Source organism: Phaenicophaeus curvirostris, unplaced genomic scaffold (assembly GCF_032191515.1).
Source record: "Phaenicophaeus curvirostris isolate KB17595 unplaced genomic scaffold, BPBGC_Pcur_1.0 scaffold_93, whole genome shotgun sequence".
In the NCBI taxonomy this organism is placed as follows: domain Eukaryota; kingdom Metazoa; phylum Chordata; class Aves; order Cuculiformes; family Cuculidae; genus Phaenicophaeus; species Phaenicophaeus curvirostris.
In genome coordinates, this window is record NW_027206715.1 from 65208 (window position 1) to 86563 (window position 21356).

The 21356-nt window shown below is 60.7% G+C and overlaps 1 protein-coding gene across 2 annotated transcripts; it reads right to left on the reverse strand.

The window, feature by feature from the left end:
• Nucleotides 1-54: 54 nt before the first annotated feature.
• On the reverse strand, nt 55-19445 carry BLVRB (biliverdin reductase B). 2 transcript variants are annotated; one of them, XM_069882224.1, is made up of 6 exons: nt 19279-19445; nt 16462-16623; nt 14215-14304; nt 13989-14120; nt 10004-10145; nt 55-270 (listed from the first exon to the last, which is right to left on the reverse strand). In XM_069882224.1, the coding sequence occupies exons 1-6, from the start codon at nt 19364-19366 to the stop codon at nt 135-137; spliced, it is 750 nt and encodes a 249-aa protein (XP_069738325.1). In that variant the 5' UTR covers nt 19367-19445; the 3' UTR covers nt 55-134. The 2 variants fall into 2 exon arrangements, with proteins under 2 accessions (XP_069738325.1, XP_069738326.1); XM_069882225.1 differs by lacking the exon at nt 55-270 and adding an exon at nt 8854-9906 and having other exon boundaries at nt 9939-10145.
• Between the last annotated feature and the right edge of the window lie 1911 nt (nt 19446-21356).

Here is a 21356-nt window from a genome sequence, read left to right on the forward strand (position 1 = left end):
CGCAGGAGCTCGTTAGGAGCGGCCCCGCCCCGTCAATCCCCCCGGATTTGGCCCCTCGGCAGCTGGAAACGTGGGGTTTTTTTGTTTTTTTTGTTGATGCCGCGTTGTAAAAACACGTCGGGGAAGCTTAATCCTCACCCGGAGGCGACGGAGGCTCCGGATTCGCCTCTTGGAGCAACTAGGAGGGAAGGAGAAGGGCGTGAAGGTCCTTCCTGGAGGTTCTCAAGAGGCTCCTGGGGCGTCTCGAGCATCCAAATTGGAAGAGGAGACCTGGAGAAGAAAGAAAAGGTTGAAATTTCACCTCGGGGTCGCGCCGAGATGGTTGAATTTGGATTAAAAGAGGGGTTGGACCTCAACGGTTTCTCCGTTTGGTGGGACTCGAGCTCCTCAAATCAAGGTCGGAGCTTAATTAGAGGGAGGAAAAGGGGTGAGGAGGCGGTCGGGGAGCTGGGGAAGGGGTTGGGATGGGGATGAAGAGGGGAAAAGGACACGGAGAGGTCAAGGAAGGGCCACCGAAACGATGAGGAACGGCCCCAAAATCAAGAAACGGAGGCTGAGACGCCAAAAAACGGCGCCGAGAGGCCAAGAAACCGCCACAAAACGCCAAAAAACGGCCCCAAGACGCCAAGAAACTGCCCCAAAATGCCAAAACAGCAAGAAACCGGCCCAAAATGCCAAGAAACCGGCCCAAGACGCCAAGAAACAAGATGAAATAATGGAAGAAACGCCAAAACACCAAGGAAAAAAGCCCCAAATACCAAGAAACTGCCCCAAGACGCCAAGAAATGGCCCCAAGATGCCAAAATACCAAGAAATTGTCCCAAGATGCCAAGAAATGGCCCCAAGACGCCAAGAAACAGCCCCAAGACGCCAAGAAACAGCCCCAAGACGCCAAGAAACAGCCCCAAGACGCCAAAACACCAAGAAACTGCCCCAAGATGCCAAGAAACCTTCACAAAACACCAAACCATCTATCTAGTGCCCTAAGACGCCAAGAAACGGCCCCAAGACGCCACGAAACAAGATGAAAAAATGCAAGAAATTGCCCCAAAACACCAAGAAACGGCCCCAAGACGCCAAGAAATTGCCCCAAAACACCAAGAAATTGCCCCAAAACACCAAGAAACAGCCCCAAGACACCAAAACACCAAGAAATGGCCCCAAGAGGCCAAGAAATTGCCCCAAAACACCAAGAAACAGCCCGAAAACACCAAGAAACGGCCCCAAGACGCCAAAACAGCAAGAAATTGCCCCAAGACGCCAAGAAATTGCCCCAAAATGCCAAGAAACTGCCCCGAGACACCAAGAAACTGCCCCAAGACGCCAAAACTTCAAGAAATTGCCCCAAAACACCAAGAAACGCCCCCAAGATGCCACGAAATGGCCCCAAGACACCAAAACACCAAGAAATTGCCCCAAGATGCCAAGAAACTGCCCCAAAACACCAAGAAACTGCCCCAAGACGCCAAGAAATGGCCCCAAGATGCCAAAACTGCAAGAAATTGTCCCAAGATGCCAAGAAACGGCCCCAAGACGCCAAGAAACGGCCACAAGACGCCAAAACACCAAGAAATTGCCCCAAGATGCCAAGAAACGGCCCCAAGACGCCAAGAAACGGCCCCAAGACGCCAAGAAACGGCCCCAAGACGCCAAGAAACGGCCCCAAGACGCCAAGAAACGGCCCCAAGACGCCAAAACACCAAGAAATTGCCCCAAGATGCCAAGAAACTGCCCCAAGACGCCAAGAAACCTTCACAAAACACCAAACCATCTATCTAGTGCCCTAAGACGCCAAGAAACGGCCCCAAGACGCCACGAAACAAGATGAAATAATGCAAGAAATGACAAAACACCAAGAAACTGCCCCAAGATGCCAAGAAATGGCTCCAAGATGCCAAAACTTCAAGAAATTGCCCCAAGAAACCAGGAAATGGCCCCAAGACGCCAAGAAACAAGATGAAATAATGCAAGAAATTGCCCCAAAACACCAAGAAACGGCCCCAAGATGCCACGAAATGGCCCCAAGACGCCAAAATACCAAGAAATTGCCCCAAGATGCCAAGAAACTGCCCCAAAACACCAAGAAACGGCCCCAAGATGCCACGAAATGGCCCCAAGACGCCAAAAGACCAAGAAATTGCCCCAAGATGCCAAGAAATTGCCCCAAAACACCAAGAAATTGCCCCAAAACACCAAGAAACAGTCCCAAGACACCAAAACACTAAGAAATTGCCCCAAGAGGCCAAGAAATTGCCCCAAAACACCAAGAAACGCCCCCAAGATGCCACGAAATGGCCCCAAGACACCAAGAAACAGCCCCAAGACACTAAAACACTAAGAAATTGCCCCAAGAGGCCAAGAAATTGCCCCAAAACACCAAGAAATTGCCCCAAAACACCAAGAAACAGTCCCAAGACACCAAAACACTAAGAAATTGCCCCAAGAGGCCAAGAAATTGCCCCAAAACACCAAGAAACGCCCCCAAGATGCCACGAAATGGCCCCAAGACACCAAGAAACAGCCCCAAGACACCAAAACACCAAGAAATTGCCCCAAGAGGCCAAGAAATTGCCCCAAAACACCAAGAAACGGCCCCAAGATGCCACGAAATTGCCCCAAGACGCCAAAACACCAAGAAACAGCCACAAAACACCAAGAAATGGCCCCAAAACACCAAGAAATGGCCCCAAAACACCAAGAAACAGTCCCAAGACACCAAAACACTAAGAAATTGCCCCAAGAGGCCAAGAAATTGCCCCAAGACGCCAAGAAATTGCCCCAAGACGCCAAGAAACGGCCCCAAAACACCAAAACAGCAAGAAATTGCCCCAAGAGGCCAAGAAATTGCCCCAAAACACCAAGAAACGGCCCCAAGATGCCACGAAATGGCCCCAAGACGCCAAAAGACCAAGAAATTGCCCCAAGATGCCAAGAAATTGCCCCAAAACACCAAGAAACGGCCCCAAGATGCCACGAAATGGCCCCAAGACGCCAAAACACTAAGAAATTGCCCCAAGAGGCCAAGAAATTGCCCCAAAACACCAAGAAATTGCCCCAAAACACCAAGAAACAGTCCCAAGACACCAAAACACTAAGAAATTGCCCCAAGAGGCCAAGAAATTGCCCCAAAACACCAAGAAATTGCCCCAAAACACCAAGAAACAGTCCCAAGACACCAAAACACTAAGAAATTGCCCCAAGAGGCCAAGAAATTGCCCCAAAACACCAAGAAACGCCCCCAAGATGCCACGAAATGGCCCCAAGACACCAAGAAACAGCCCCAAGACACTAAAACACTAAGAAATTGCCCCAAGAGGCCAAGAAATTGCCCCAAAACACCAAGAAACGGCCCCAAGATGCCACGAAATCACCCCAAGACGCCAAAACACCAAGAAACAGCCACAAAACACCAAGAAATGGCCCCAAAACACCAAGAAATTGACCCAAAACACCAAGAAACAGTCCCAAGACACCAAAACACTAAGAAATTGCCCCAAGAGGCCAAGAAATTGCCCCAAGACGCCAAGAAATTGCCCCAAGACGCCAAGAAACGGCCCCAAAACACCAAAACAGCAAGAAATTGCCCCAAGAGGCCAAGAAATTGCCCCAAAACACCAAGAAACGGCCCCAAGATGCCACGAAATGGCCCCAAGACGCCAAAAGACCAAGAAATTGCCCCAAGATGCCAAGAAATTGCCCCAAAACACCAAGAAACGGCCCCAAGATGCCACGAAATGGCCCCAAGACGCCAAAACACTAAGAAATTGCCCCAAGAGGCCAAGAAATTGCCCCAAAACACCAAGAAATTGCCCCAAAACACCAAGAAACAGTCCCAAGACACCAAAACACTAAGAAATTGCCCCAAGAGGCCAAGAAATTGCCCCAAAACACCAAGAAACGCCCCCAAGATGCCACGAAATGGCCCCAAGACACCAAGAAACAGTCCCAAGACACCAAAACACTAAGAAATTGCCCCAAGAGGCCAAGAAATTGCCCCAAAACACGAAGAAACGGCCCCAAGATGCCACGAAATTGCCCCAAGACGCCAAAACACCAAGAAATTGCCCCAAGAGGCCAAGAAATTGCCCCAAAACACCAAGAAACGGCCCCAAGACACCAAAACACTAAGAAATTGCCCCAAGAGGCCAAGAAATTGCCCCAAAACACCAAGAAATTGCCCCAAAACGCTGAGAAATTGCCCCAAACCCGTCACCGAGAGGTAAATCCGAGCGCAGGCGACACCGAGCGGCAAGTCCGGACGTGCCGGCGGGAAGAGGAGCCAAATCCACCCCCCTCCCTCCAAGAAAAGACCTAAAATCCCATTTTTTCACCCCAAACCACCAGCCGGCAGCCCCGGCCGCCTCGTTAGTGGCTAAAAATGAGGGGAAATCAGGTTTTTCAGGGGTGAAATTCAAGCTCGGGGGGGGGAAAAACCAGGGGTCACCTCAGCCCCCCCTAAAATTAAGCAGCAAAGCTCGTCAGCCGCTCCTCATTAGCGGCGCCTCGTTAGCGCGGCCTCGCAAATAGGTCAGGTTTAACGAGGGGGGGGGGGGTAATTAAGAAGGAAAGAAATACCCGCAAGAAATGGGATTTTTGGGGGGCTAGGAGGGGATTTGGGGGGCTATGAGGGGATTTTGGGGGGGCTATGAGGGATCTTGGGGGGGCTACGAGGGATTTTGTGGGGGCTACGAGGGATTTTGTGGGGGCTACGAGGGATCCTAGGGGGCTACGAGGGGTTTTGGGGGGTCTATGAGGGATCTTGGGGGGCTATGAGGGACTTCTGGGGGTCTATGGGGGATTTTGGGGGGCTATGAGGGATCTTGGGGGGGCTATGAGGGATCTTGGGGGGGGCTATGAGGGATTTTTGGGGGGCTATGAGGGATTTTTGGGGGGCTATGAGGGATTTTTGGGGGGGCTATGAGGGATTTTTGGGGGGGCTATGAGGGACTTCTGGGGGTCTACGAGGGGTTTTGGGGGGTCTATGAGGGATTTTTGGGGGCTATGAGGGAATTCTGGGGGGCAATGAAGGGGTTTTTGGGGGTTCTATGAGGGGATTTGGGGGGCTATGAGGGGGTTTGGGGGGTCTATGAGGGGGTTTGGGGGGTCTATGAGGGGGTTTGGGGGGGCTACGAGGGACTTCTGGGGGGTCTATGAGGGATTTTGGGGGGCAATGAAGAGGTTTTTGGGGGTTCTATGAGGGGATTTGGGGGGCTATGAGGGATTTTTGGGGGGTCTATGAGGGATTTTGGGGGGGCTATGAGGGAATTCTGGGGGTCTATGAGGGATTTTGGGGGGCAATGAAGGGGTTTTTGGGGGTTCTATGAGGGGATTTGGGGGGCTATGAGGGATTTTTGGGGGTCTATGAGGATTTAGGGGGGCTATGAGGGATTCTTGGGGGGCTACGAGGGGTTTTCGGGGGGCTATGAGGGACTTCTGGGGGTCTATGAGGGATTTTGGGGGGCAATTAAGGGGTTTTTGGGGGCTACGAGGCGGATTTGGGGGGGCTATGAAGGGATTTGGGGGGCTATAAGGGGATTTGGGGGGCTATGAGGGGGTTTGGGGGGGCTACGAGGGGGTTTGGGGGGGCTACGAGGGGGTTTGGGGGGCAATGAAGAGGTTTTGGGGGGTTCTATGAGGGGGTTTGGGGGGGCTATGAGGGGGTTTGGGGGGCTACGAGGGATCTTGGGGGGCTACGAGGGGTTTTGGGGGGGTCTATGAGGGGGTTTGGGGGGCTATGAGGGGGTTTGGGGGGCTATGAGGGGGTTTGGGGGGGCAATGAAGGGGTTTTTGGGGGTTCTATGAGGGGGTTTGGGGGGCTACGAGGGGGTTTGGGGGGTCTATGAGGGACTTTTGGGGGGCTATGAGGGACTTCTGGGGGGCTATGAGGGATTTTGGGGGGCAATGAAGGGGTTTTTGGGGGTTCTAGGAGGGGGTTTGGGGGGCTATGAGGGGGTTTGGGGGGCTATGAGGGGGTTTGGGGGGCTATGAGGGGGTTTTTGGGGGTTCTATGAGGGGGTTTGGGGGGCTACGAGGGGGTTTGGGGGGTCTATGAGGGACTTTTGGGGGGCTATGAGGGACTTCTGGGGGGCTATGAGGGATTTTGGGGGGCTATGAGGGGTTTTTGGGGGTTCTATGAGGGGTTTTTGGGGGTTCTATGAGGGGATTTGGGGGGCTATGAGGGGATTTGGGGGCCTATGAGGATTTAGGGGGGCTATGAGGGATTTTTGGGGGGGCTATGAGGATCTTGGGGGGCTACGAGGGATCTTGGGGGGCTACGAGGGGTCCAGTAATGGGAGTAATGAGTGATCTGGTAACGAGGGACCCGGTAATGGGGGTAACGAGGGATCCACTAATGGGGGTAACGAGGGATCTGGTAACGAGGGAGCCGGTAATGGAGGTAACGGGGGATCTGGAAATGGGGGTAACAAGGGACCCACTAATGGGAGATCCAGTAATGGGGGTAACGAGGGAGCCAGTAATGGGGGAGCCGGTAACGGGGTAACGAGGGATCTGCAAATGGGGGTAACAAGGCAGCCAGTAATGGGGGTAATGGGGGACCTGGTAAGGGGGGTAACGAGGGATCTAGAAAAGGGGGTAATGGGAGATCCGGTAATGGGGGTAACGAGGGATCCCACGATGAGGGTAACAGCGGATTCAGTAATGAGGGTAACGAGGGATCTGGTAACGAGGGAGCCAGTCATGGGGATGATGGGGGATCCAGTAATGGGGGTAACGAGGGATCTGGTAACGAGGGAGCTGGTAATGGGGGATCTGGAAATCGGGGTAATGAGGGATCTGGTAACGAGGGAGCCAATCATGGGGGTAATGGGGGATCCAGTAATGGGGGTAATGAGGGGTCTGGTAACGAGGGAGCCAATCATGGGGGTAATGGGTGTAACAGGGAATCCGGTAATGGGGGTAATGAGGGATCTGGTAACGAGGGAGCGAGTCATGGGGGTAATGGGGGGATCTGGAAATGGGGGTAACGAGGGATCTGGTAACGAGGGAGCCAGTCATGGGGGTAATGGGTGTAACAGGGGATCTGGTAATGGGGATAATGAGGGATCTGGTAACGAGGGATCCAGTCATGGGGGTAATGGGGGATCCAGTAATGGGGGTAACGAGGGATCCGGTAACGAGGGATCTGGAAATGGGGGTAACGAGGGATCTGGTAACGAGGGAGCCAGTCATGGGGGTAATGGGTGTAACGGGGGATCCGGTAATGGGGATAATGAGGGATCTGGTAACAAGGGGGCCGGTCATGGGGGTAACGAGGGATCCAGTAATGGGGGTAATGGGGGATCCGGTAACGAGGGATCCAGTCATGGGGATAACGAGGGACCCGGTGAGGGGGGTCCCGGCCCTGCAAGCCCCGTGGGATCCTGCCAACCTCCCCCCCTTCCCTCCCTCCCTCCCTCCCCCTCCAGGACCCCCCGTTTACCCCCCCCCCCCCCGCCATCCCGTTCCGCACCCGCCGATCCGGTCCGGGCGCTCCGTGCGCGTGCGCGAAGGGGGGGAGGCCCCGCCCCCTTTTTTTCCCGGCGCGCGCCGCGGCGCGCGCCGGGAAAAAAAAAGGGGGCGGGGCCTCCCCCTCCGGCGCGGAGCCAATGGAGGCGCCTGAAAGGGGGGGAGGGGGCGTGGCCAACCCCCCGCAGCAGCCAATGGGAGGCGGAGATACGGAGGGGAAGGGGGCGTGGCTTTGCGTGAGGGGGCGTGGCCTGGCGCGCGCTGGGGGGGGGGAGGGGGGGAGGCGGGAAGGGGCGGGGCGGTTCCCGCGGAGGCTGCGAGGAGCGCGCGGGGGCCCAGCCCCATAGGAGCCCTATAAGAGCCCTATAGGAGCCCCCCCAGCCCCATAGGAGTCCCCTCAGCCCCACAGGAGTCCTATAGGAGCCACCCCAGCCCTATAGGAGTCCCCTCAGCCCCATAGGAGACCCCCCAGCCTTATAGGAGCCCTATAGGAGACCCCCTAGCCCCATAGGAGCCCCCCCAGCCTCACAGGAGTCCTATAGGAGCCCTCCCAGCCCCATAGGAGCCCCCCCAGCCTCACAGGAGTCCTATAGGAGCCCTCCCAGCCCCATAGGAGACCCCTCAGCCCCATAGGAGCCCTATAGGAGCCCCCAGCCCCATAGGAGCCCCACAGGACCCCCCCCATGCCCCATAGGAGCCCCCCCCCAGCCCCATAGGAACCCCATAGGAGCCCCCCCCAGCCCCACAAGCCCCCCCCAGCCCCATAGGATCCCCCCCCCAGCCCCATAGGATCCCCCCCCCAGCCCCATAGGATCCCCCCCCCAGCCCCATAGGACCCCCCCCAGCCCCATAGGACCCCCCCCAGCCCATAGAAGCCCCCCAGCCCCACAGGGCCTCTTCCCAGCCCCATAGGAGCCCCCTGAGCCCTATAGGAGCCCCCACAGGACCCCCCCAGCCCCATAGGACCCCCCCCCCAGCCCCATAGGACCCCCCCCCCAGCCCCATAGGAACCCCCCAGCCCCATAGGAGCCCCCCCAGCCCTACAGGCCCTTCCCAGCCCCATAGGAACCCCACAACCCTATAGAAGCCCCCCCCCAGCCCCATTGGAACCCCATAGGAGCCCCATAGGACCCTTTCCCAGCCCCATAGGAGCCCCTCCAGCCCCATAGGAGCCCCATAGGAGCCCCTCCAGCCCCATAGGAGCCCCTCCAGCCCCATAGGAGCCCCCCCCAGCCCCATAGGAGCCCCATAGGAGCCCCCCCCAGCCCCATAGGAGCCCCATAGGAGCCCCCCCAGCCCCATAGGAGCCCCATAGGACCCTTTTCCAGCCCCATAGGAGCCCCCCCAGCCCCATAGGAGCCCCCTAATTAATGCAGCTCAGGGAAAAGCCAGATTTAATTGCCGGGGGGGGAGGGGGGATCCGATCCCAAGGGATCCCTGATCCATCGGGGGGGCTTGAGGGATCAAGGAGGGGGGGGGGACCCCGATCCTGAGGGATCAATAGGGGGGGTTATGAGGGAGGGATTGGGGGGATCCCTGGGATGGATCAAGGGGATCCTTAGGGATTGGGGGAGATCTCTAGGGATGGATCGAGGGGATCCCTGGGATATGGGGGGGATCTCTAGGGATGGATTGAGGGGGATCCTTAGGGATTGGGGGGGATCTCTAGGGGTGGATCGAGGGGATCCCTATGGATATGAGGGGATCCCTGGGGTTGAATCAGGGGGATCCTTAGGGATTGGGGGGGATCTCTAGGGATGGATTGAGGGGGATCTCTAGGGATGGATTGAGGGGATCCCTAGGGGTTGGGGGGGTGGATCGAGGGGGAACCCTGGGATGGATTGAGGGGGATCCCGATGGATATGGGGGGGATCTCTAGGGACGGATCGAGGAGATCTCTGAGGTTGAATCGGGGGGATCCTTAGGGATTGGGGGGGGGCTCTCTAGGGATGGATTGGGGGATCCCTGAGGTTGAATTGGGGGGGATCATAGGGATTGGGGGGGCTCTCTAGGGGTGGATCGAGGGGATCCCTGTGGATGGATTGAGGGGGATCCTTAGGGATTGGGGGGGCTCTCTAGGGATGGATCGGGGGATCCCTGAGGTTGAATTGGGGGGGATCCTTAGGGATTGGGGGGGATATCTAGGGATGGATTGAGGAGGATCCCTGGGGCTGAATCAGGGGGATCCTTAGGGATTGGGGGGGTCTCTAGGGATGGATCGAGGGGATCCCTGGGATATGGGGGGATCTCTAGGGATGAATCGAGGGGATCCCTGGGGATGGATCGAGGGGGATCCCTGGGATGGATCAAGGGGATCCCTGGGGATTGGGAGGGATCCCTGGGGATGGATCGAGGGGGACCCCGGGGTCGGGGGGTGGATCGCGGGGATCCCTCGGGGTCGGGGGGTCGGATCGCGGGGACCCCCTGGGCTCAGGGGGTGGATCGCGGGGATCCCTCGGGGTCGGGGGGTCGGATCGCGGGGATCCCCTGGGCTCAGGGGGGGGATCGCGGGGATCCCTCGGGGTCGGGGTAGTACCCGCAGAGGTGCAGGCGCTGCCCGATGTGACGCTGGGATCGGGCGCACGAGAGCAGGAACCGGGCCAGATCCTCGGCCCCGACGCGGCGAGTCGGGCCCAGAGCCCCCTCGGTCACCACCACGCGGCCCCCGCCCAGAGAGCCTGAAACGGGGACACTGGGAGGGACTGGGGGGGGACTGGGAGGGACTGGGGGGCCCAGAGAGCCTGCAACGGGGGCACTGGGAGGGACTGGGAGGGACTGGGAGGGACTGGGGGGCACTGGGAGGGACTGGGGGGCACTGGGAGGGACTGGGGGGCCCAGAGAGCCTGCAACGGGGGCACTGGGAGGGACTGGGGGGCCCAGAGAGCCTGCAACGGGGGCACTGGGAGGGACTGGGGGGCACTGGGAGGCACTGGGAGGGACTGGAGGGCCCAGAGAGCCTGCAACGGGGGCACTGGGAGGGACTGGGGGGCACTGGGAGGGACTGGAGGGCCCAGAGAGCCTGCAACGGGGGCACTGGGAGGGACTGGGGGGCACTGGGAGGGACTGGGGGGCCCAGAGAGCCTGCAACGGGGGCACTGGGAGGGACTGGGGGGCACTGGGAGGCACTGCGGGGGGACTGGAGGGCCCAGAGAGCCTGCAACGGGGGCACTGGGAGGGACTGGGGGGCCCAGAGAGCCTGCACTGGGAGGGACTGGGGGGCCCAGAGAGCCTGCAACGGGGGCACTGGGAGGGACTGGGGGGCACTGGGAGGCACTGGGAGGGACTGGAGGGCCCAGAGAGCCTGCAACGGGGGCACTGGGAGGGACTGGGGGGCACTGGGAGGGACTGGGGGGCCCAGAGAGCCTGCAACGGGGGCACTGGGAGGGACTGGGGAGCCCAGAGAGCCTGCAACGGGGGCACTGGGAGGGACTGGGGGGCCCAGAGAGCCTGCAACAGAGGCACTGGGAGGGACTGGGGGGCACTGGGGGGCACTGGGAGCCTGGAACAGAGGGACTGGGAGGGACTGGGAGCCTGCAACAGGGGCACTGGGAGGCACTGGGGGGCCCAGAGAGCCTGAAACAGGGGCACTGGGAGGGACTGGGAGGGACTGGGGGGCACTGGGAGGCACTGGGAGGCCCAGAGAGCCTGCAACGGGGGCACTGGGAGGCACTGGGAGGCACTGGGAGCCTGCAACGGGGGCACTGGGAGGGACTGGGGGGCACTGGGAGGGACTGGGGGGCCCAGAGAGCCTGCAACGGGGGCACTGGGAGGGACTGGGGGGCCCAGAGAGCCTGCAACGGGGGCACTGGGAGGGACTGGGGGGCCCAGAGAGCCTGCAACGGGGGCACTGGGAGGGACTGGGAGGGACTGGGAGGGACTGGGGGGCACTGGGAGGGACTGGGGGGCACTGGGAGGGACTGGGGGGCCCAGAGAGCCTGCAACGGGGGCACTGGGAGGGACTGGGGGGCCCAGAGAGCCTGCAACGGGGGCACTGGGAGGGACTGGGGGGCACTGGGAGGCACTGGGAGGGACTGGAGGGCCCAGAGAGCCTGCAACGGGGGCACTGGGAGGGACTGGGGGGCACTGGGAGGGACTGGAGGGCCCAGAGAGCCTGCAACGGGGGCACTGGGAGGGACTGGGGGGCACTGGGAGGGACTGCGGGGGGACTGGAGGGCCCAGAGAGCCTGCAACGGGGGCACTGGGAGGGACTGGGGGGCCCAGAGAGCCTGCACTGGGAGGGACTGGGGGGCCCAGAGAGCCTGCAACGGGGGCACTGGGAGGGACTGGGGGGCACTGGGAGGCACTGGGAGGGACTGGAGGGCCCAGAGAGCCTGCAACGGGGGCACTGGGAGGGACTGGGGGGCACTGGGAGGGACTGGGGGGCCCAGAGAGCCTGCAACGGGGGCACTGGGAGGGACTGGGGAGCCCAGAGAGCCTGCAACGGGGGCACTGGGAGGGACTGGGGGGCCCAGAGAGCCTGCAACAGAGGCACTGGGAGGGACTGGGGGGCACTGGGGGGCACTGGGAGCCTGGAACAGAGGGACTGGGAGGGACTGGGAGCCTGCAACAGGGGCACTGGGAGGCACTGGGGGGCCCAGAGAGCCTGAAACAGGGGCACTGGGAGGGACTGGGAGGGACTGGGGGGCACTGGGAGGCACTGGGAGGCCCAGAGAGCCTGCAACGGGGGCACTGGGAGGCACTGGGAGGCACTGGGAGCCTGCAACGGGGGCACTGGGAGGGACTGGGGGGCACTGGGAGGGACTGGGGGGCCCAGAGAGCCTGCAACGGGGGCACTGGGAGGGACTGGGGGGCCCAGAGAGCCTGCAACGGGGGCACTGGGAGGGACTGGGGGGCCCAGAGAGCCTGCAACGGGGGCACTGGGAGGGACTGGGGGGCCCAGAGAGCCTGCAACGGGGGCACTGGGAGGGACTGGGGGGCACTGGGAGGGACTGGGGGGCCCAGAGAGCCTGCAACGGGGGCACTGGGAGGGACTGGGGGGCACTGGGAGGCACTGCGGGGGGACTGGAGGGCCCAGAGAGCCTGCAACGGGGGCACTGGGAGGGACTGGGGGGCCCAGAGAGCCTGCAACGGGGGCACTGGGAGGGACTGGGGGGCACTGGGAGGCACTGGGAGGGACTGGAGGGCCCAGAGAGCCTGCAACGGGGGCACTGGGAGGGACTGGGGGGCACTGGGAGGGACTGGGAGGCCCAGAGAGCCTGCAACGGGGGCACTGGGAGGCACTGGGAGGCACTGGGAGCCTGCAACGGGGGCACTGGGAGGGACTGGGGGGCACTGGGAGGGACTGGGGGGCCCAGAGAGCCTGCAACGGGGGCACTGGGAGGGACTGGGGAGCCCAGAGAGCCTGCAACAGAGGCACTGGGAGGGACTGGGGGGCACTGGGGGGCACTGGGAGCCTGGAACAGAGGGACTGGGAGGGACTGGGAGGGACTGTGGGGCCCAGAGAGCCTGCAACGGGGGCACTGGGAGGCACTGGGAGGGACTGGGAGCCTGCAGCAGAGGCACTGGGAGGGACTGGGAGGGACTGGAAGGGACTGGGGGGCACTGGGGGGCACTGGGAGCCTGGAACAGAAGGACTGGGAGGGACTGGGAGCCTGCAACAGGGGCACTGGGAGGGACTGGGAGGGACTGGGAGCCTGGAACAGAGGCACTGGGAGCCTGCAACGGGGGCACTGGGAGGGACTGGGAGGCACTGGGAGGGGACTGGGAGGCACTGGGGGGCCCAGAGAGCCTGAAACAGGGGCACTGGGAGGCACTGGGAGGCACTGGGGAGCCCAGAGAGCCTGGAACAGAGGCACTGGGAGGGACTGGGAGGGACTGGGAGGCACTGGGAGGGACTGGGAGGCACTGGGAGGCCGAGAGAGCCTGAAACGGGGGCACTGGGAGGGACTGGGGGGCACTGGGAGGGACTGGGAGGGACTGGGAGCCTGGAACAGAGGCACTGGGAGGCACTGGGAGGGTCTTGGAGGCACTGGGAGGGACTGGGAGGCCCAGAGAGCCTGGAACGGAGACACTGGGAGGCACTGGGAGAGAGTTTTGGGGTTCAATGAGGGGGTTGGTTGCTATTTTTGGGGTTCAATGAGGGGTTTGGGGTCCTATTTTTTGGGGTTCAATGAGGGGTTTGGGGTCCTATTTTTGGGGGTTCAATGAAGGGTTCGATTCCTTAAATTTTTGGGGTGCAACGAGGAGTTTTGGGACTCAATGAGGGGGTTGGTTCCTATTTTTGGGGTTCAATGAGGGGTTTGGGGTCCTATTTTTTGGGGTTCAATGAGGGGTTCAATTGCTTAAATTTTTGGGGTGCAACGATGAGTTTTGGGGCTCAATGAGGGGGTCGGTTCCTATTTTTTTGGGGTGCAACGATGAGTTTTGGGGCTCAGCGAGGGGTTAGCTTGCTATTTTCGGGGCTTCCCCGAGGGCCTCGGACGCCGTCTTTTCGGGGACCCCCTTTTTTCGAGGCGCCCTTTTTGGGGGGGGGGGGCCCATTTTTGGGGTTCAGCCCTTACCCTCGATGTGGGGGGGCAGCACGTAGACGCAGTCGAGCCCCGAATCCCTCAGGATTTTCTCCATCCTCGCGTGCTCCTGGGTCACCGGCAGCAGCCGCTCCGGAATCTTCTCCGGGTCCCACAGCAAGAAAGCTGCGAACCCCAAAATTTAAAGGGGGGGGGGGGTCCCCCAATTTTTTTTTTTTTTTTTTTTTGGGGGGGCTTCAAAAAGTTGGGGGGCACCTACAGGAGAGGCAAACGACTACTTTGCGGACTCCGTGGAGCTTCATGGCCTCGACGATGGTCTTGGTGCTCTCCGACAGCATCGTGGTGGGACCTGGGGGCACCCCGAGATTTTTGGGGGGACCCCGAGATTTTTGGAGGGGGATTTCGAGGTTTTCGGGGGGGGATTTGGAGGTTTGGAGGGGGGGAAACGGGGAAAAAAAGGGGTTTCGGGGGGTTGAGGGGGTGGGGTGAAGGGGTTTGGGGTGCAGGGTTTGGGGTGCTGGGGGGTTTTGGGGTGCTGGGGGGTCTGAGGGGTTTTGGGGTGCAGGGTTTGGGGTGCTGGGGGGTTTTGGGGTGCAGGGTTTGGGGTGCTGAGGGGTTTTGGGGTGCTGGGGGGTCTGAGGGGTTTTGGGGTGCAGGGTTTGGGGTGCTGAGGGGGTTTTGAGGTGCAGGGTTTGGGGTGCTGGGGGGTCTGAGGGGTTTTGGGGTGCAGGGTTTGGGGTGCTGGGGGGTTGGGGTGAAGGGTTTTGGGGTGCTGGGGGGTTTTGGGGTGCAGGGTTTGGGGTGCTGGGGGGTTTTGAGGTGCTGAGGGGGTTTTGGGGTGCAGGGTTTGGGGTGCTGAGGGGGTTTTGGGGTGCTGGGTTTGGGGTGCTGGGGGGTTGGGGTGAAGGGTTCTGGGGTGCTGAGGGGGTTTTGAGGTGCAGGGTTTGGGGTGCTGGGGGGGTCTGAGGGGTTTTGGGGTGCAGGGGTTGGGGTGCTGGGGGGTTGGGGTGAAGGGTTTTGGGGTGCTGAGGGGGTTTTGGGGTGCAGGGTTTGGGGTGCTGGGGGGTCTGAGGGGGTTTGGGTTGCAGGGGTTGGGGTGCTGGGGGGTTGGGGTGAAGGGTTTTGGGGTGCTGAGGGGGTTTTGAGGTGCAGGGTTTGGGGTGCTGGGGGGGTCTGAGGGGTTTTGGGGTGCAGGGGTTGGGGTGCTGGGGGGTTGGGGTGAAGGGTTTTGGGGTGCTGAGGGGGTTTTGGGGTGCAGGGTTTGGGGTGCTGGGGGGTCTGAGGGGGTTTGGGGTGCAGGGTTTGGGCTACTGAGGGGTTTTGGGGTTCAGGGTTTGGGGTGCTGAGGGGGTCTGAGGGGTTTTGGGGTGCAGGGTTTGGGGTGCTGAGGGGGTTTGGGGTGCAGCATTTGGGGGTCTGTGGGGTTTTGGGGTGCTGAGGGGTCTGAAGGGCTTTGGGGTTCAGGGGGCTCTGAGGGCTTTGGGGTTCAGGTTTTTGGGGTTCAGGGGGGTCTGAGGGGTTTTGGGGTGCAGGTTTTTGGGGTTCGGGGGGTCTGAGGGCTTTGGGGATCAGGTTTTGGGGTTCAGGGGGGTCCGAGGGGTTTTGGGCTCAGGTTTTGGGGTGCTGGGGGGTCTGAGGGGTTTTGGGGGGCAGCTTTTGGGGTTCAGGGGGGCCTGAGGGGCTTTGGGGTTCAGGTTTTGGGGTTCAGGGGGGTCTGAGGGGCTTTGGGGTGCAGGGTTTGGGGTGCTGAGGGGTTTTGGGGTGCAGGGTTTGGGGTGCTGAGGGGTTTAGGGGTGCTGGGTTTGGGGTTCAGAGGGGTCTGAGGGGTTTTGGGGGGCAGGTTTTTTGGGTTCAGAGGAGTCCGAGAGGATTTGGGGTTCAGGTTTTTGGGTTTCAGGGGGGCCTGAGGGGCTTTGGAGTTCAGGTTTTGGGGTTCAGGGGTGTCTGAGGGATTTAGGGTTCAGGTTTTTGGGGTTGAGGGGGCTTTGGGGTTGAGGTTTTGGGGTTCAGGGGGCTTTGGGGTTCAGGTTTTGGGGTTCAGGGGGGTTTGGGGTTGAGGTTTTGGGGTTCAGGGGGGCTTTGGGGTTGAGGTTTTGGGGTTCAGGGGGCTTTGGGGTTGAGGTTTTTGGGGTTCAGGGGGCTTTGGGGTTGAGGTTTTTGGGGTTCGGGGGGTTTTGGCGTTCGGGTTTTGGGGTTCAGGGGGCTTTGGGGTTGAGGTTTTTGGGGTTCAGGGGGCTTTGGGGTTGAGGTTTTTGGGGTTCAGAGGGCTTTGGGGTTCAAGTTTTGGGGTTCAGGGGGCTTTGGGCTTCAGGTTTTGGGTTTCAGGGGGGTTTGGGGTTGAGGTTTTTGGGGTTCAGGGGGCTTTGGGGTTCAGGTTTTGGGGTTGAGGTTTTGGGGTTCAGGTTTTTGGGGTTCAGGGGGTTTGGGGTTGAGGTTTTGGGGTTCGGGGGGGTTGGGGTTCAGATTTTGGGGTTCGGGGGGTTTTGGGGGGCAGCGGGGGGGTTACCCAGGTCGTCGCGGGTGCCCAGGACGATGATGACGGCGTCCTGGCCCCTCAGCGCCCGCCCCACGATCTGGGGGTCCCGCGCGTCCCCCACAAACACGCGGCCCGGGGGGCGCCCGGGGGGCAGCCGCGACGCGTCCCGCACCAGCACGGTCACCGCCCACCCTGCCGGGACCCCCCGCCGCCCTATAGGGGATCTATAGGGCCCACAGGGGCTCTATATAGCCCTATAGGGGCTCGATATAGCCCTAGAGGGGCTCTATACGGCCCAGAGGGGTTCGATACGGCCCATAGCACCTCGATATGGCCCAGAGGGGCTCGATACAGCCCAGAGGGGCTCGATATAGCCCTATAGGGGCTCTATAGGGCCCAGAGGGGCTCTATATAGCCCTATAGGGGCTCGATATAGCCCTATAGGGGCTCTATACGGCCCAGAGGGGCTCTATACGGCCCAGAGGGGCACTATATGGCCTAGAGGGGCTCTATACAGCCCAGAGGGGCTCGATATAGCCCTAGAGGGGCTCTATACGGCCCAGAGGGGTTCGATATGGCCCAGAGGGGCTCAATACGGCCCTATAGGGGCACTATACGGCCCAGAGGGGCACTATACGGCCCTAGAGGGGCTCGATACAGCCCATAGCACCTCGATATGGCCCAGAGGGGCTTGATACGGCCCAGAGGGGCTTGATATAGCCCTATAGGGGCTCTATACAGCCCAGAGGGGCTCGATATAGCCCTATAGGGGCTCTATACGGCCCATAGCACCTCGATATGGCCCAGAGGGGCTCGATACAGCCTAGAGGGGCTCTATACGGCCTAGAGGGGGGCGATATGGCCTTATAGGGGCTCTATACGGCCTTATAGGGGCTCTATACGGCCTTATAGGGGCTCACTATGGCCCATAGGGGCTCTATACGGCCTAGAGAGGCTCAATATGGCTTAGAGGGCCTTGATATGGCCTATAGGGAGTCAATATGGCCTATAGGGGCTCGATACGGCCCAGAGGGGCTCTATACGGCCTATAGGGGCTCTGCCTGCCCCATAGCGGCTCAATATGGCCCATAGGGGCTCTATATGGCCCTATAGAGGCTCGATATGGCCCATAGCACCTCGATACAGCCCAGAGGGGCTCAATATGCCCCATAGTGGCTTGATATGGCCCTAGAGGGGCTCCATACGGCCTAGAGGGGCTCCATAGGGCCCTATAGGGGCTCAATATAGCCTATAGGGGCTTGATATGGCCCAGAGGGGCTCGATATGGCCCTATAGGAGCTTGATATGGCCTTATAGGGGGTCAATATGGCCTATAGGGGGTCAATATGGCCTATAGGGGGTCAATATGGCCCTATAGGGGCTCGATACAGCCCTACAGGGGTTCGATATGGCCCAGAGGGGCTCGATATGGCCCTATAGGGGCTTGATATGCCCCATAGCAGCTCGATATAGCCCTATAGGGGCTTGCTATGGCCTATAGGGGCTTGATATAGCCCTATAGGGGCTCGATATGGCCCAGAGGGGCTCGATAGGGCCCTATAGGGACTCAATACAGCCTATAGGGGGTCGATATGGCCTATAGGGGCTCGATATGGCCCATAGGGAGTTGATATGGCCCATAGGGAGTTGATATGGCCCTATAGGGGCTCAATATGGCCCTATAGAGGGTTGATATGGCCTATAGGGGTTCTATAGGGCCTAGAGGGGCTCTATAGGGCCTTATAGGGGGTCAATATGGCCCTATAGGGGGTCAATATGGCCCTATAGGGGCTCCATGCAGCCTAGAGGAGCTCTATACAGCCTATAGGGTCTCTATATGGCCCACAGGCCCCTTATCAGCCCCCCCCATCCCCCCCCCCCCCCCCGGCTGCCCCCGCCCTAGATAAGCCCAATCAGCCCCCCACAGGCTCGGGCCCCACCCCCCCCCCACCCCCCCCAGGATCTATGGGGCCCCCAGGGCCCCCCAAACCCCCCCTGACCCCCCCATAACCCCCCCTGGACCCCCCCATAAAACCCCCCCCAGGGCCCCCCAAACTCCCCCTGACCCCCCCATAACCCCCCTGGACCCCCCCATAACCCCCCCCCCAGGATCTATGGGGCCCCCAGGGCCCCCCAAACCCCCCTGACCCCCCCATAACCCCCCCATATTCCTAGATTTGGGGTCCCCCCCTAATTTTGGGGTCCCTATGTGTGTCCCCCCTCAGGTTTTAGGGGGTCCCCCCCCAATTTTTGGGGTCCTGGGGGGGTCTCTGTCCCCACCACCCCCCAGGTTTGGGGTCCCCCTATGTGTCCCTCCTCAATTTTTGGGGTCCGGGAGGGGTTCCCTGTGCCCCCCCCACTCAATTTTGGGCTCCCCCCTGTTTTGGGGCCCCCCCTATAGTTTTGGGGTCCCCTTTACCCCCCTCCTCCCTCAATTTTTGGGGTCCCTTCCCCTCCCCCCCATTTTTGGGGGCCCAGTGCCCCCCCTTCAATTTTAGGGTCCCCCCTATAGTTTTGGGGTCCCTTTTACCCCCCTCCCCCCCATTTTTGGGGTCCCGGGGGGGTTCCCTGTGCCCCCCCCTCAATTTTAGGGTCCCCCCCATAGTTTTGGGGTCCCTTTTACCCCCATCCCCCCCAATTTTTGGGGTCCCGGGGGGGGTTCCCTGTGCCCCCCCTCAATTTTAGGGTCCCCCCTATAGTTTTGGGGTCCCTTTTACCCCCCTCCCCCCTCAATTTTTGGGGTCCCTTCCCCCTCCCCCCCATTTTTGGGGTGCCGGGGGGGTTCCCTGTGGCCCCCCCCTTCAATTTTGGGGTCCCCCCCCCAGTTTTGGGGTCCCCCCCCCTCACCTTCCTCCAGCGCCAGTTTCAAGGTGGGGGCCCCAGTTCGACCAGTCGCCCCAAAAATCACGAGGTTCTTCCCGGGGGGGGTCCCCATTTTTTTTAAGGGGGGGGGGGGGGCGCCCCAGTAACCCTTACTGGGACCTTGCTGGGACTTACTGGGACCAGGAACGCCCCCCCCCAGCCCCGCCCCCCCCGAATGGGAGGGGCAAATGCCTCCACCCCCCCCATTAATTAGTGGGGGGTTGATCACCCCCCAGGTTAATTAGGGAGGGGAGGACTTGACACCCCCCCCTCCAGCTTAATTAAGGGGGAGGGGGATGCCTTGACCCCCCCCCCAGCTTAATTAATGGGGGGATGCTTAATTAGGGAGGGGGGGATGCCTTGACCCCTCCACCTCCACCTTAATTAAAGGGGGGGGGATGCCTTGACCCCCTCCCCCAGCCTAATTAATGGGGGGATGCTTAATTAGGGAGGGAGGGATGCCTTGGCCCCCCCCCTCCAGCTTAATTAAAGGGGGGGGATGCCTTGACCCCCCCCCCAGCCTAATTAATGGGGGGATGCTTAATTGGGGGGGGGGGATGCCTTGGTCCCCCCCTCCAGCTTAATTAAAGGGGAGGGGATGCCTTGACCCCCTCCTCAAGCTTAATTGGGAGGGGGATACCTTGACCCCCCCAGCCTAATTAATGGGGGGATGCTTAATTAGAGGGGGGGGGTTGATTTTATCCCCATTTTTTTATGGGGGGCTGATTTTATCCCCATTTTTTTGAGGGGGGGTTGATTCTATCCCCATTTTTTTGAGGGGGGGCTGATTTTATCCCCATTTTTTTGAGGGGGGCTGATTTTATCCCCATTTTTTTGGGGGGGGGTTGATTTTATCCCCATTTTTTTGGGGGGGGGCTGATTTTATCCCCATTTTTTTGGGGGGCGGTTCCCACTGCGGCGACGTCGAAAGGGGGGGGGGGCTAAAAAAAAAGGGGGGGGCGGGGCTAACGCTGGGAGCGCAAAGAACGGAGCGAGCGGCTGCGGTGAGTGCCCCCCCCCCTCCCAGTATAACCCCCCCCTTCCCAGTATGACCCCACCCAGCATCCCAGTATGACCCCCCCATCCCAGTAACCCCCCCCCCATCCATCCCTGAGCATCATCGCCTGCCCCCCCCCTTCATCCCGGGTACCAGGAGGGATGGAGCCCCCCCCCCCAGCATCCCAGTATGACCCCACCCAGCATCCCAGTATGATCCAGTCCATCCCAGTATGACCCCCCCCATCCATCCCAGTATGACCCCCCCCATCCATCCCAGTGTGACCCCCCCCATCCATCCCAGTGTGACCCCCCCATCCATCCCAGTATGACCCCCCCCATCCATCCCAGTGTGACCCCCCCCATCCATCCCAGTATGACCCCCCCCAGTCCATCCCAGTGTGACCCCCCCAGTCCATCCCAGTATGACCCCCCCATCCATCCCAGTGTGACCCCCCCCAGTCCATCCCAGTATGACCCCCCCCAATCCATCCCAGTATGACCCCCCCAATCCATCGCAGTGTGACCCCCCCCAATCCATCCCAGTGTGACCCCCCCAATCCATCCCAGTGTGACCCCCCCATCCATCCCAGTGTGACCCCCCCAATCCATCGCAGTGTGACCCCCCCCAATCCATCCCAGTGTGACCCCCCCCATCCATCCCAGTGTGACCCCCCCATCCATCCCAGTGTGACCCCCCCCATCCATCCCAGTGTGACCCCCCCCATCCATCCCAGTGTGACCCCCCCCAGTCCATCCCAGTGTGACCCCCCCAGTCCATCCCAGTGTGACCCCCCCAGTCCATCCCAGTATGACCCCCCCATCCATCCCAGTATGACCCCCCCATCCATCCCAGTGTGACCCCCCCATCCATCCCAGTGTGACCCCCCCCATCCATCCCAGTATGACCCCCCCCATCCATCCCAGTGTGACCCCCCCATCCATCCCAGTGTGACCCCCCCAATCCATCCCAGTGTGACCCCCCCCAATCCATCCCAGTATGACCCCCCCAATCCATCCCAGTGTGACCCCCCCAATCCATCCCAGTGTGACCCCCCCCAATCCAT

Bases quoted from the DNA above. Each gene is read 5' to 3' on its own strand.
- BLVRB (XM_069882224.1), bottom strand. From the start codon at position 19,366: ATGGGGACCCCCCCCGGGAAGAACCTCGTGATTTTTGGGGCGACTGGT. The intron at 14,305-16,461 runs GTAACCCCCCCG...GGGTGCCCCCAG, and splicing joins GGGCACCCGCGACGACCTGG to GTCCCACCACGATGCTGTCG. The intron at 14,121-14,214 runs GTAGGTGCCCCC...TGGGGTTCGCAG, and splicing joins AGTAGTCGTTTGCCTCTCCT to CTTTCTTGCTGTGGGACCCG.